At 45.8% G+C, this 14010-nt stretch overlaps 1 protein-coding gene across 5 annotated transcripts in view; it reads right to left on the bottom strand.

The window, feature by feature from the left end:
* The window catches only part of TRAPPC9 (trafficking protein particle complex subunit 9), a 552118-nt gene that overhangs the window by 496245 nt on the left and 41863 nt on the right, over positions 1-14010 (bottom strand). For all 5 annotated transcript variants that reach the window (XM_082364605.1, XM_082364607.1, XM_082364606.1 and 2 more), the window contains 2 exons: positions 9150-9743; positions 856-1001 (listed from right to left, as the gene is read on the bottom strand). In XM_082364605.1, the coding sequence (XP_082220731.1) occupies positions 856-1001; positions 9150-9743 (740 nt within the window). The remainder of the gene's footprint in view (positions 1-855; positions 1002-9149; positions 9744-14010) is intronic.

The following is a 14010-nucleotide window of genomic DNA, read 5'->3' as shown; positions in this document are numbered from 1 at the left end:
ATTCTGTACAAGACCCACGGGCACCCACTGCGTGGAGGGGTCAGAAGAGGCTGTCCTTTGAAGCAGGTTTTCTTTTTTTTAAGTTTTTTTAATTGAGATATAATTCACATACCGCAAAACTCACCCACTTAAAAGTGTACGATTCGGGAACTTTTGTATATTGACAGCTGTGCAACCCTTACCACTATCTAATTCCAGAACCTTTTCATCACCCCAAAGAAACCCCATGCCCATCAGCAGTCCCTCCCCATTCTCCCCTCTACCCAGCCCCAGGCAACCAGTAATCTGCTCTTTGCCTCTAGATTTGCCTATTCTGGACATTTCAGATAATCAGCATCATATAATATGTGGCCTTTTGTGTCTGATTCCTTTTACTTGACATGATGTTATCAGGGTTCGTCCATGTTGTAGTGGTATCAGTATCTCATTTGTTTTTATGTCTGAATAACGTTCCACTGTATGGAGAAACATTTTGTTCATCCATTCATCATCTGACCTATGGATGAGGTTTTGAAGAACGAGTGTAAGAGGTGACTAACATGGGGAATGGCATTCTAAGCAGAGGGCAAGATGTGCTTTAAAAAAAAAAAAAAACAGAGCAACAAGGAAATTCAGTGTGTTTTTGAGGAAAGTGCATGCTTGGTTCAGCAGGACTGCAGTGCTGGGCTGGGTGGCAAAGTGGCAGGAGATAAGGTGAGGCAGTTACCCCGGAAGACTCCCCACTGCAACCAGCTCAGCTGACTGCTTCCCCTCCTTCTCCATATGTTTTTAGAGCCACTGTTTCTAGGTTTTCTCTTATTTCAAGTAGCAGTTGCTGTAATTACATATGTGATCATCTTCATCAGATAACCTTACCTCCAAGCCACAGAAAGTCATTCACTGAGCGAAGCAGCTCCACGGACATATGGTAATGGACCAGGGAGTCCTGCAGCATCCCAGCCTGCAGGCACAAATCCCCCACATGCTTCCGCATGCGCCCTTGGCACCGCTTCTTGTAATGTCTATAAAGTAAAATGCACGGAAATGTATCAGTGATAATGCCCGACTTCTGCCCCAAAAGCACACTGGCTAACCACTTTTCAATTCCCTCACTACAAAAAAAAGCTAAGAAGGCAACCTTAGGCTCCACAATTGAAAGCCAGCCACCATCATTGCCAGTTTATGAGCAAAGTTATTTTTTAAACCTAATAGAATACATGTATTTCACGTGGATAATATTAGAGCAGGCTTTCTCTTTTCAAATTTTCCAATCACAACATTAGCACAAGAAAGTTTATGTTTCAGCTTTTTAAAAAAATCAATTATCTTCCACTTTCTTAACCTCAAACCTATTATTATTTTATAAAGAGAGCTATGCTGCATATTATAAGCCAACTGTTTGGCTTTTGCAAACAAGACCTTTATCGTCACTATTTCAGAGCAAGCTTTAATGATACTTTGAGAGGTGGGGCCTGGGACCCTCGCTAACAGCTCTTTAAATATTGGCAAGGATGTGCTATTAAATAATGCAAAAGCTTCTAACTCTGTATCAACTCAGAAACCAAAGAAATTATACCAAAATCTTGCTTTATCATTTTTAAATATTCCTATTCTTGTGAATATTAAATTTCTTAAAAGATAAGATTTTTCAAGAAAAACAGCAGCTGTATTAAATTTCCTCTCACCAAGAAAGCAATCTTATCAAGAATAAAAACCCCTATGTTAATCCAAAAGATGTGAAGTTTCTAGCTAAATGAATGTACAGATCTCAATACAAACTTAAATCCCATCTGATCTAACTCTGGAATGTACCTTTTCTGTTCCAAATGTTCGCTGAACTAAGATCATCACATAACACAGAGAAGGAGAGAAGAGGAAAGTCGGCTTGGCCTCCATCTGTTTTCTTCCCAGCCACAAGGCGCTGCTAGGATGGTCCCTGCTTACAAGCCCTCCCCATAAGAAAATACTGCATCTAAACTGCCCCGCCATCCCCAAGCACACCCTGCCATCTCTCCCCCACTGGTCACCTCAACAGCCCTCTAATGGTCTTCTAATGACCCTCCCACCCTGTACCACCCTCCCCTTCATCCCTGCTACACACACACACTCACACACAGCCAGAGTGGCCTTCCCAAAGCACAAATCTGATTAGGTCACTCCCTCACTTCAACACCTTCAAAGTTTCCCCAGTACAGTTCTGGCCCTCCCCACTGCCCCCTGCATTCCCCAGCCTTACCGCAGTACCGAGGTCCCCAGTGACCGCAGGGGCCACCTGACCCTTCGGTCTAGCTACTTCCCACTCACCTTAGGGCTCATTTCAACTCAGTTTCTCAAGGAAGCCTTCCCTGCCTCCAACCTCTGCACCTGTGGGCCTCTCCCTCCCAAAGGTGGGCAGTGCTTGGCCTGCTTCCTTGCTGTGTCCTCCTGTTCTAACCAGAAAAGAATTCAGCATCCAAATGCACATTTTCCTCCTCCATTACCACAACTGTGGACTTTTAATATGTGGCTCAGTTTACAAATACCACCATGATGTTGACTCAATAGATTTTGAATTAGACTTTTTTTCAGTAGACTCTACTCCTATCCTGTTAGACTAAAATTTGCTTTAAAGCATCCTGTCTTAACTCTCCAAAAAAAGTAAATTATTACATCTTCGTATGAACTTACAAAGGTGCACATCCGCTGTAGCAAAATATAGCCCAGAACATTTTCAAAAATAAAAAGTGCAATCATTGTGATCAGAAACAGTTGGTTTTGAAAATACAGGATTTTTACAAAAAGGAGTCAGCTAAATAAATATGCTCTTAGTTTTTCACATTAAGGTCATACGATTCAACAAAACAATATAAAATATTCTAAATTATATAAAAATAGAATGAACCCTAATACTTTGGAGAAAATCTCCAAAATACCAAACAAACAAAATTCTATCACAGATTTATATAAATTAAAGTATTTAACTCTCGAAGTACTATATGCCCCAAGACTGGCTCATCTCAAGATTATGAGCAATTCTGTTCCAATCCTTTGAAAACACAGTAAGAAACAGATAAAGGAATTAAGACAATTCGATTTGTAGTTAGGTAAACTACAAAATAAACTAAAATATTTTAAGCCAATTTTGTAATTTAGAATATAAGCTTCCTCATCAAAATTCTTTTTCCAAAAAGACATGGATCCTTCTTTCACGGATCATTTGAAAATGGTAATGTCACGTTTTTTAAGTCTCTCTAAAAGTTCAGAGTTCTTATATATACATTATTAGAATTGTCACATTGTGTGACCACTGAATATGCTTATGGATAAGGAAAAAAAACATACGAGCAAACAGTATGACAAAGAAAAATACAACATGAAGCCACAGTAGCAAATAAAGGTAACATTAACACAAAATGCAAATATTCAAAATATGCCATGATTTGTTGTAAATTTCAAAACTAATGGTGAATTTCAAAGCCATGAGCAACAGAACTTAGCCAAAAATGTGAATATGCTCTAAATACTTCAAAGAGTGACTCACGTTATTTCATTATTCTTACAAGTTATAAACACTGGGTTAAAGGAATTGGAAATAAGGATTGATAGAAAAAATTAAAAACCCAATAACCCCTAAGTCATAATGGCCTCAAATCAATCATAACTAAATCACAGGCAAAGACCTGCCAGCCTCCCCAGATAAAGGGAAAGGCATCCTTTCTAGAAGCTGTGCAAAAACACCTAACACACAGCCGCAAGCACTGTCACAGAACGCGCTCACACTGCACTTTACACTAAGTACAATTCAACTAAAGATGTACGCTGCATTATTCTCATGACTTCTGATCAGCTAAAAGAAGAAAGTGTTTCATATGTGTGCGATTTGGGTACTACTTACATGGCTTGTGGAAAAAAAGGGCTTGGTATATTCTAATCCAAAAACCAATTTACATGCAAAGAATGTATATATTCAAATCCAAAGGAAAACCAGAGCTGCTCAACAACAGTTTGCAATTAAAATCCAAAGGAACTTTGATAAAGGTAATCTCTTTTTTTTTTTTCTTTTTGGTATTATATAGTTTTAAAGGCATTTGCATAATTAAGTGATAGCTACAGCCCATGATTTTGCACTAGCATATGATGGACTGAGGAAACCTAGATTACGTGCATCGTGCATAAACACACTGACAGGCGCCCCTTTGGTGGAGCTGAAGTTCCAAAGTAGACAACTTTATGTTGTAAGACAGCTCTAAACAGAAAATAAGAAATGCAATGTTCTGTACTCAATTTCAGATGGTATATGGGCCATTAACTGATTCTGCACCTTGTCTTATGAAATCTTCCAATAAATCATCAATGTCGATTTCCTCCATCTGAACTGTTTTATGCTACCGTTGGATATTAAACCTTCACTCCATAAAGAAAGCCCAGGCCTACCCTGCAGCATAGTTACATTCTGCTGAGGAAAGCGGATCAAGGGAGGGCTGGACAGTTTCCATTACAAGTTCGGAAGTTTCTAAGTCTGATTTTGCACCTGTGCGTCATTTGCAAGCATGGCATCATTGGAGTGAAATGAAGACCTTCAGCTCTGGGATGTAAAGCATGCTTCCTAACCGTCAGACCAGGCTGAGCTTCAGGAAACAGAACGGCAGCACTTAAGTCAGAGACTTTTTCTGAAAGGCTCCAAAACTGATCCACTTTACCATTCCAGATGTAACAGGGAGGTAACAGAATTAGTAGTGAGAACACGTCCTTGAAAGCCTGACAAGGCAGTGCTTGAATCCTGCTACAGCATTTACTACCCCTGTGATGCTGGGCTAATGACTTAACCTCTCTGAGAAGGCTTCCCACTCTGGAAAAGGGGGCTGCTACCACCCACCGCAGGTGGCATCGATGTGGCATGAGTGAAATATGTAGGTGGGGAGGCTGACTGGTGCCTGACACAGAGCCTTGCTAGTTTCCCTCCCCTACCCTTCTCCCCTCATAAACTTGCATATTCCCCCTAATAAGTATCAAACCCCTGGGATAGACTGTCCTATTCTTTGTATCCACCAGTGTAGTGCCTTACCCTTAGAAGGATCAAAAAAGAACTGCTTCCTGCATAGTAACTATCAATGTTCTTAAGAGATTTGGATTTTTTTAAGTCTATTTTGAGGGGAAAGACTATTCCAGAACTACCCAACAATCCTTCCACATGTCAGCCCCTCCTCCCAATGCCCATCCCCTCCGTCCTCAGATCCCCTGTCTGATCTGCCTTGTGACCGTGGGGAAGATAGTCCACTGGACTGGCAGGGCTCCACACCACCCCAGGCCTTCCTCCCTCCCTCAAAGGTGAGCGTGACCCCATCTTCTCCCCGCTCCCACGCCACTCCAACTCCAGCTTCTGAGTCTCGGGAGCCATGGGAAAGGCCCTGCATCCAGGGCACAGCCCAGCCATCACAGGATCCCACCCTATGTTTTCCAACCCAGATGGCCTCAACTTCTTGCACTTGCTACACTTACTTCTGTTTTGTCCCCCCACCCCAGAATGGGATGGACCCTTGCAGAAAGTCTGGCCTATCTCGATGAAAGATGAAGGGTCCACATTTGGACCAGAGCATTAAAGGAGAAACAAGGTCTCCTGGACAGCATGGTGGTGTGGCAAAACCCTTCCCCAGGGGTGAGATGAACCAGGGGAAGAACGTGAGGTCCTAGGTCAGCCAAAGCATCTCCCTTCACAGCTGACCTTGGGTGATGGAGTTGCAAACTAATGACATGCCCATCAGTGGCGGACATTAGCCTCAACAAATAAAGAAATCAGCTATTTCTTGCCAACATGGGTTAAAAGTAAAGGCTGGTGCAGGTAGGGCCTATACATCTGCTAAGGTAAACCACAGACCTGGCTCTGAACGCTTATTGGCTAAAGCAGAGAGGAAGCCATGGTCACTTAGAGAGGTCCTTGTGTCCACCAGATCCAAACGAACTAGCTATTTAGGAGAAGGACATACTTTTCTGATACCTAGAAAAACTGCCCTCGTAAAGGGGGCAAAAGAGTGGCATAGATTTTAGACTAGCCTCTGCCCCTTTATGACGGAAAGTTGCTCAGACAAAGTAAAGTAAATGGCATGGTCAAGGTGAAAGCAAAAGGAAATCTGGTGTCCGTTCCTCCAACAGCGTCCCTCCACGGCCAGCAGACCCGCAAGCCGGTCACCTCTTCACTGGTGACCACTGGCCAGTAAGCACCACCATGCACATCACCAGCGACAGCCAAGAACCGCGGGCCTAATGCATTCATTTAAAAGCCAGAATCAAGCAAGGTGCGGCAGACTTTGACTTCCAAGTTAAAATATCCCGTGAAAACCCCTCGGCAGCCGCTTAAATCAATTAGCATCTCACTTCCTCAAAACAAACGAACAAAAATTAATAAGGGCTCATTTGTCACCAAATATAAGGAAGACCAAACAGGTTCCCCAAAGCAAGTGTTTGAATAGCTATCAAACACCAGTGGGTTGTGTGCTAAAAAAGCGAAAATTCGAAAAAAATTAGAAAATAAAAAGATGACCAGGATAATACATGGATCAAGGCAGCAGTTAAGTTTTTGTTTTTTAAAGCGATGAAGGCGGTAAGAAGGCAGCACAGAGGGAAATCTAGCTATTTTCAATGTAACATGTTCACAGCCTACCTTTTCAGACCCAACAACATACTCACAGGGCGGTATGAGAGAAAAAGAACAAAGGAAAAGAAAAGAAAGAGGAACAAGCAAAAATTAGAAACACACCAGAACAAAAATAACTTTGACAGCATGGTCAAGAATTGACGTGGGCTTTGATGAGGCCAGGGGCACACATGGACGTTCAGTGAAGCCCACCCACACCTGCGGCCCCTGGGAAGGCTGGGGCCTCAGGTTGGCGGCACGTGCCGTGGAGCCCGTCAGCGCCTCAAACCAAAACTCCACCTACATCTAGACATTTCCTTCTGAGGCACAAAATGCAATCTCATTTCAGGTTGGACACTTTTTATCACCCCTACCAAGAGCTGCAGGAGAGTTAGGCTCTGTCCCTGCACCTAACTGTTGTTTTAAAAATTAGATAACTGAGATGAGTGAAAGCAACAAGGGATGAACAGCGACTGGAGGAGAATGTGTTTGAGTTGAGGTCACTGGCATCATTATCTCACTGAAGTGCATATGATGGCTGAGCGTTTATGGTACCGGCGAGAACAGAATGGACCCACCAGGAGGGAGGTTTCATTCACTCTGCGTAAACACTTGGGAATAGGATCAGCCACCATGCACCAAGCACAGTATCCTGAAACTAGTTATTCCTGCCCAATTGTGAGCACAGATTTCAAAAGGCAAAAACAAACTGGCCTTCTCTGGTGGGTCTGCAACCTCAAAGCCAAGAAGCTGATGAGCAGAAATGTCACCAGTGCCTCGTTTGGCAAGGATAAGGCACTGGTCACGGGGTCAGGGCAGGGTTCCTGGCTTCAGCCACTCACCCACCAGTCTGTCCAGGGAGGGGAAGGCAGTCCCTGCCGAGGCCGCAGGCACCGTGATGCGGGAAATGCAGGCCGCTGTGTGCCCGTGAGGCTCCACTTTGTGAGGGATGATTGCCACGGCATCTACCCCACCTGACGCCTGGGGCTCAGCAGGAGGCAACAAGTGAGGCGAGGAGCTGGCCGGGAGTGGGCCTGGTGCTGGCAGCTCTGCCCCTTGGCGGTGCCTGGGCTCCTAAACCTTGCCACCTCGGCTCCGAGGAGCAGAAGGGGAGCGCTGGCATGTAGATCACAGGGTCATGCGAAAACTAAGTACGGATCGTGGGTACGACATGCCTTGCCCTTTCCTTAGACCACACAGATGTGTCCGGGTGGGGAAGTGAAAATTCCTCCAGACCCTGCCAGGCACCACCTGCCGGAGTGGCTCGGGGACTCTGTGCCTCTCACTCGTAGGGCTGCCTGGACCTTTTTCCTCAACTCTGTGACATCTTCTCCTCTAACTTATCAACAACCAGAAAGTCAGGTCTGACCTTAGGTAAGTTCAGGAAGCCCTGAGCACCTGCTCTGCAGCGGGCACTAAGGCACCCACGCCATGTCCCCCATCCTCACCTGGGAGACCATCGTGTGACCTGTACAGAGCGGGGAGGACAGACTCAGGGCCCAGGGCCCAAGGCCAGGAGTGACACAGCTACCTGCGCTCTCCCCAGCAAAGGGGACCACCTCTCGGCAAAGGCGTACATCTCGTCCTCTCCTGCAGGAGGGACACCACACTGGCCACACAGGGAAACTGAGCAGAGGGCAGAGAGGGGAAGCAGATGGCCCAGCAGAGCTCGTCTGCAATTCTGGTGACTTAATCACAGGGACAAAGTGAGGACTGAACTTTCCCTGCTCTGTCTGACACTCTCTGAGACACAGAAACTATGAACACACCTTCCTCTGTGTGGGGAGCTCTTTCGGAAGTCCCTGTGGCATTTCTGATACCCTAACCATAAGCGAGGGCTCTGGCGCTGCCATGGCGAGGCCGTCTGGCAGGAGGAGGAGCCTGAGCCCTGCAGGTGCCCGGACTGGGAGGCAGGAGGCCCGGGCCCGACCCCCAGCTCAGCTAGCACCTCGTTCTGCCGCCTCTCCGGGTTCAGCCCCTCATCTACACATTGAAGGGATGAGGCTGAATAATAGTCTTCACACTGTGCCGGAGGGCAGTGCTGTCCAACAGGAAAACAATGTGAGCCACGTAAATAAAGTTTTCTAGTTTGCACATCTAGAAAAGTGAAAACCAAACACTCGCAACTGATTTTAATAACGTATTTTATTTAATCTAATATATGTAAGTGTTATTTCAACATGTAATCAATAAAAAAGAAATACTGAGATAGTTTGCATTCTTTTTCCTAGACTAGGTCTCAGCATCTGACGTGCATTTTACCTACAGCACGTCTCGGCTCAGACCAGCCTCCTCCACAGTCTTAGTGACAGTGGCTACCCTACGGGACAGCGCTCCAGGGGGTCCCACCAGGGCTCCCAGCTGAAAAGGGGCAGTAAGTGTCCACATGAACCCTAAAACGATTTCCCTGAACCAAAGGCTGTCCCATTTTTAAAAGTCTGAAAACCAGTGGACTGCACCCTTTTCCCCCCGCTGCAAGACTACGCTCCCACTTGCTTCTCCGCTTCTGGATGTCGGGAAGCCCCCCACACTGAGGAGCCTGGGCTCCAGGCAGACTTACCTACTGTCCGTGTCCAGTCCCACGAAGTCCTTCTTCTCGAACGGGACGCAGAGGAGCGGGATCTTGTCCCCGGACTTGTCCGTGGCCCTGTCCAGGCGCTTGGACTCAAGCACGATGAACAGCGACTCGATGAAGTCCTCGATCCTCTTCTCCACCGTCCCGCAGTCCTCGTAGCCGGGGTAGAAGGCCACGTCGGTGCGCGGCTGCTCGGCCACCTCCCCCTGCAGCCCGAAGACGAAGAGCCGCGAGTCGTAGAGCGTGGAGCCGTACATCTCCTTCTGCACGTGGAACTTCTCGAAAGTCTGCGGCCAGTCCTTGGCCGAGAAGCAGTCTGTGATGGTGATGAGGCCCACGACCTTGCGGTGGGTCTGGAAGTCGCCCCACTCGTTGTTCTCGGGCGGGTAGTGGTGCCGATAGCGGATATAGAGCACGCGCTGCGAGTCGCGCACGCTGATCTGGCTCACGGACGAGATCCTCTTGTAGATCTTGAAGAAGTTCTCCTCCGAGACGATCCCCACGGGCTGGACCACCACGAGGAGAGTCTGGTGGTCCTCAGCACACTGCATGTAGTCAGGGACGCTCATGGTGAAGACCCTGCCCGGAGAGAAGAAGAGGCTTTGAGGTGCACCGGGTTTTGCAGGCTGCCAGCACGCTCGGGGACGTGGTGATGCCGGCACCCACCAGCTGGAAGGCAGGGTAAGCCCCAAGCAGAGCTGTGGGGAACAGTCTGCCCTCGGAGTTCTGCATGTGGCTATCACCGCTCTTATCACAATTCCCTTCTCTTGCACCGGGCCTGGAGCTCCTGCAGAAAAGGGGCCATCTCTTGTTTTCTGTTTCCAACACCTAGCCAGGCGCCAGGCACTGATGTGGAGTCAGTGCTCAAAAAGCTGAATAGGCCTTCCCTGGTGGCGCAGTGGCTGAGAGTCTGCCTGCCAATGCAGGGGACACGGGTTTGATCCCTGGTCCGGGAGGATCCCACGTGCCGCGGAGCAACTAGGCCCGTGAGCCACAATTGCTGAGCCTGCGCTCTAGAGCCTGTGCTCCGCGACGGGAGAGGCCGCGATAGTGAGAGGCCCGCGCACCGCGATGAAGAGTGGCCCCCGCTTGCCGCAACTGGGGAAAGCCCTCGCGCAGAAACAAAGACCCAACACAGCCATAAATAAAAATAAATAAATAAAATTTTAAAAAATAAATAAATAAAGCAAATAATTAAAAAAAAAAAAAAAAGCTGAATAAATGAATGAACAACGGAAGGAACTGCTTCCCCAGCCCCTCAGCAGAACAGAATGAAAAGAACCACAGTGGAATCAGATGGTCTGGACTTGAACTCCAGTCCACTTGAGCTCCTGAACTGAAAAATAATGGCAATAATAAAACTTGCTTTCTAAGAAGACATCTGGATTGAGGAAGGCTGAAAATGCAAAGTGCCGGGCATACTGCCTGACGTAGAAGGAGAGGCTATACATGGTTCCTATCCCTCCTTTATGAGCTGTGTTTCCTTGGGAGAGTTTTAATAACCTCTCTGAGTGAATTTTGTTAGATATAAAAAGAAAGCAACATCAACAATACTCCAATAAAAATTAAAAAAGAAAGAAAGAAAAAAAAAAAAAAAAAGAAAGAAAGAAAACATTACCTGATTCTCAGTACAGTTGAATTCAATTAGATAACCCACAGGAAAGCATCTGGCCCATAGGAGTTAATAAATGTTTGCTGAATGAACGAACAAACAAGCAAATGAATGCTGCCCCCTTCCACAGACCATCATAATGGCACTGCCCCGAAATGTGAAGCCCACGTTCCACCCCTGACTCTACACTAACAACGTCAGTGACCTGGGGCAGGCCTGTGTGCTTCTTTAAACCCCAGTTTTATCATGAATTAAAATGTGGATAATAACACAAACCTCAAAGGGTTAGTGAGTCAATATTCTGGTTTTAATATTGTACCATAACTTTGCAAGACGGTACCATCAAGGGAAACTGGGCAAAGGGTCCATAAGCTCTCTCAATATTATCTCTTACAACTGCATGGGAATCTACATTACATCTCAAAATAAAAGGTCTAATTTTTTTTAAAGGCTATTGAGATTAAATGAGCTCATTGTATCAAATAAGGAATACACCGTACAAATAGGGAAACGCCTAGCCCGTGAGATACACTCAGTAAATCTTTCCACTGACCCCACTGGTCTCTCCTACTTCAGAGTACAGGGATGGGTACTCACGGCCAGAGGCCGCTGTACTGTGAAGCTAACAGAGCTAACGGCCCCCACTTGCAAGAGCCCCTTCCAAGGCCCTATATCTAATTTTGTATTTGTAATTGTGTTTTCTTTTTCTTGACTAGGAACTCCAAATTGCATAGCCTTCGGGTCACCAGAAGCTGACTACAGAGATCATGACAGCAGCCCTCCCAGATGAAACAATAAAAATAAAAGGCCATTTCCACTAGACCTCTGAGTAAGTCCAATGGCAGGGATTTCATCCTGGGCTGAGAGGAAGAGGACTGGGGAGGGAGGTGGGAGCAATTTGGGGAACGCAGATCCTGGGGCCACCTACCCCATGCTGGACTTCAGAGTCAACCCTCACCCTCCAGGAACTGCACAACACACCTGGACAGAGCAGCAGGAACAAGATTTTTTTTTTTTTTTTTCCAAAAATGGGCTGAAGACCTAAATAGACATTTCTCCAAAGAAGACATACAGATGGCCAAGAAGCACATGAAAAGATGCTCAACATCACTAATCATTAGAGAAATGCAAATCAAAACTACAATGAGGTATCACCTCACACCAGTTAGAATGGGCATCATCAGAAAATCTACAAACAACAAATGCTGGAGAGGGTGTGGAGAAAAGGAAACCCTCTTGCACTGTTGGTGGGAATGTAAATTGATACAGCCACTATGGAGAACAATACGGAGGTTCCTTAAAAAACTAAAAATAGAATTACCATATGACCCAGCAATCCCACTACCGGGCATATATCCAGAGAAAACCGTAATTCAAAAAGACACGTGCACCCCAATGTTCATTGCAGCACTATTTACAATAGCCAGGTCATGGAAGCAACCTAAATGCCCATCGACAGACGAATGGATAAAGAAGATGTGGTACATATATACAATGGAATATTACTCAGCCATAAAAAGGAACGAAATTGAGTCATTTGTTGAGACGTGGATGGACCTAGAGACTGTCATACAGAGTGAAGTAAGTCAGAAAGAGAAAAACAAATATCGTATATTAACGCATGTATGTGGAACCTAGAAAAATGGTACAGATGAACCAGTTTGCAGGGCAGAAGTTGAAACACAGATGTAGAGAACAAACGTATGGACACCAAAGGGGGAAAACTGTGGTGGGGTGGGGATGGTGGTGTGCTGAATTGGGCGATTGGGATTGACATGTATACACTGATGTGTATAAAATTGATGACTGATAAAACAAACAAACAAACAAACAAAAAAAAAAACGGTGGGTCTAGCCCTGCACTGTGCAATACAGGAGCCACTGGCCACATGTGGCTATTGAGTTCCTGAAAAAAAAAAGGAAACCTCTGACCCGCTAACAGGTCTTGTTTCTACGCAGGACACAAATAGCTTCTGTGTATATTATCTCATGAAAACCTCTAAATATTATCACCTCAACTTTACACATGAAGAAACTGAGGGAAAGAGGTCTGTCACATTGTGCAAGATCACAGAGAGGCCACGTCAGCAGCAGTATTTAAACGCAGGCGCTCCCGCACCCCCCCACCCCAGCCCCTGCCCCGGCACTCACACTGTAAAGTGTGATACACTGCCCCCCGGCCCCTCCCTGCAGTAATTCTCTGCAGTCTTTTCTGCACCTCCTGGAAAGAACCAAAAGCACATCAACTTTCAACAAAGAGGGATGTCACCCCTTGGGGGACGTATCAAAATCTTAAGCACTGGGATGGGTGGGGGGTGGATTTGAAAGTTTTCTGTTTCTAAAAGGTGGCAAAGATATTGAAAAACCCTTATCTAGTCTAAGCCTTCATTGTGCAGAGAAGAAAACGGAGGCCCAGAGTAGATGAGGAAAGGCCCTTATAAACAAATTTTGCTTCAGTGCAGCACCGAGCAAGCCCTGGGCACTGCTGAATGGGTGCAGGATCTGTAAGGCCCAGGAGAACAGGTGTTAGAAAAAAGAAAGAGAAAAATCATACAAGGTCCTCTCTCTACAATACCGTACAATGACGTTTCATCAAGTTATTCCATATTTGTGCATCCAAAATTAAGGTGGGCTAAATCAAGGTATAATAGGTCATAGAAATCAGGAAGTTTGAACCGTAATGGAAATTCCAACCTTTACTGTGGCTTTTCCCAATTCAAGCATGTGCTCAGTGGGCACTCCCTGCACCTGGCCCAGAGTTCTCCCAGACACAGATCTTTATTAACATGTCCCACATCACGCACAGGCCCACCAGAAGAAAAACACCTACAGATAAGATAGAACCAATGAAACTGAAAGCGGCCAACCAGCATATATTATTCGCAAAAAGCATGCTGCTCCCCATCAGTAGGCGGCGGCGAACTCGTTGCAAGCACCACGTGCATCGGGTTGGCTCCAGCGCTGGCTGTCACTCTTTGTGACCATAAGTGAGTCACGTAGCTTCACTGAGGTTAGTTTTCTCTTTTGTGCAAGGCTATGGTTGAAACTAATGATGTATAAAATCTCATCATTCACATCCCCAACATCTAATGAGGACTTCCCATGTGCCAGGCTCTGTACAGACGAAAAGGTAGGGTCCCAGATATATGCATGGGTAGAAAAAGTTTATATCATAAAGATGTTCATTCTCTCCATTTTGATATATAGATTCAACACAATTCTGATTAGAATTCC

Source organism: Balaenoptera borealis (assembly GCF_965194805.1).
Source record: "Balaenoptera borealis genome assembly, chromosome: 17".
In the NCBI taxonomy this organism is placed as follows: Eukaryota; Metazoa; Chordata; class Mammalia; order Artiodactyla; family Balaenopteridae; genus Balaenoptera; species Balaenoptera borealis.
Note: the sequence above shows the minus strand (reverse complement) of the source record. Positions and strands in the feature narration are given on the sequence as shown.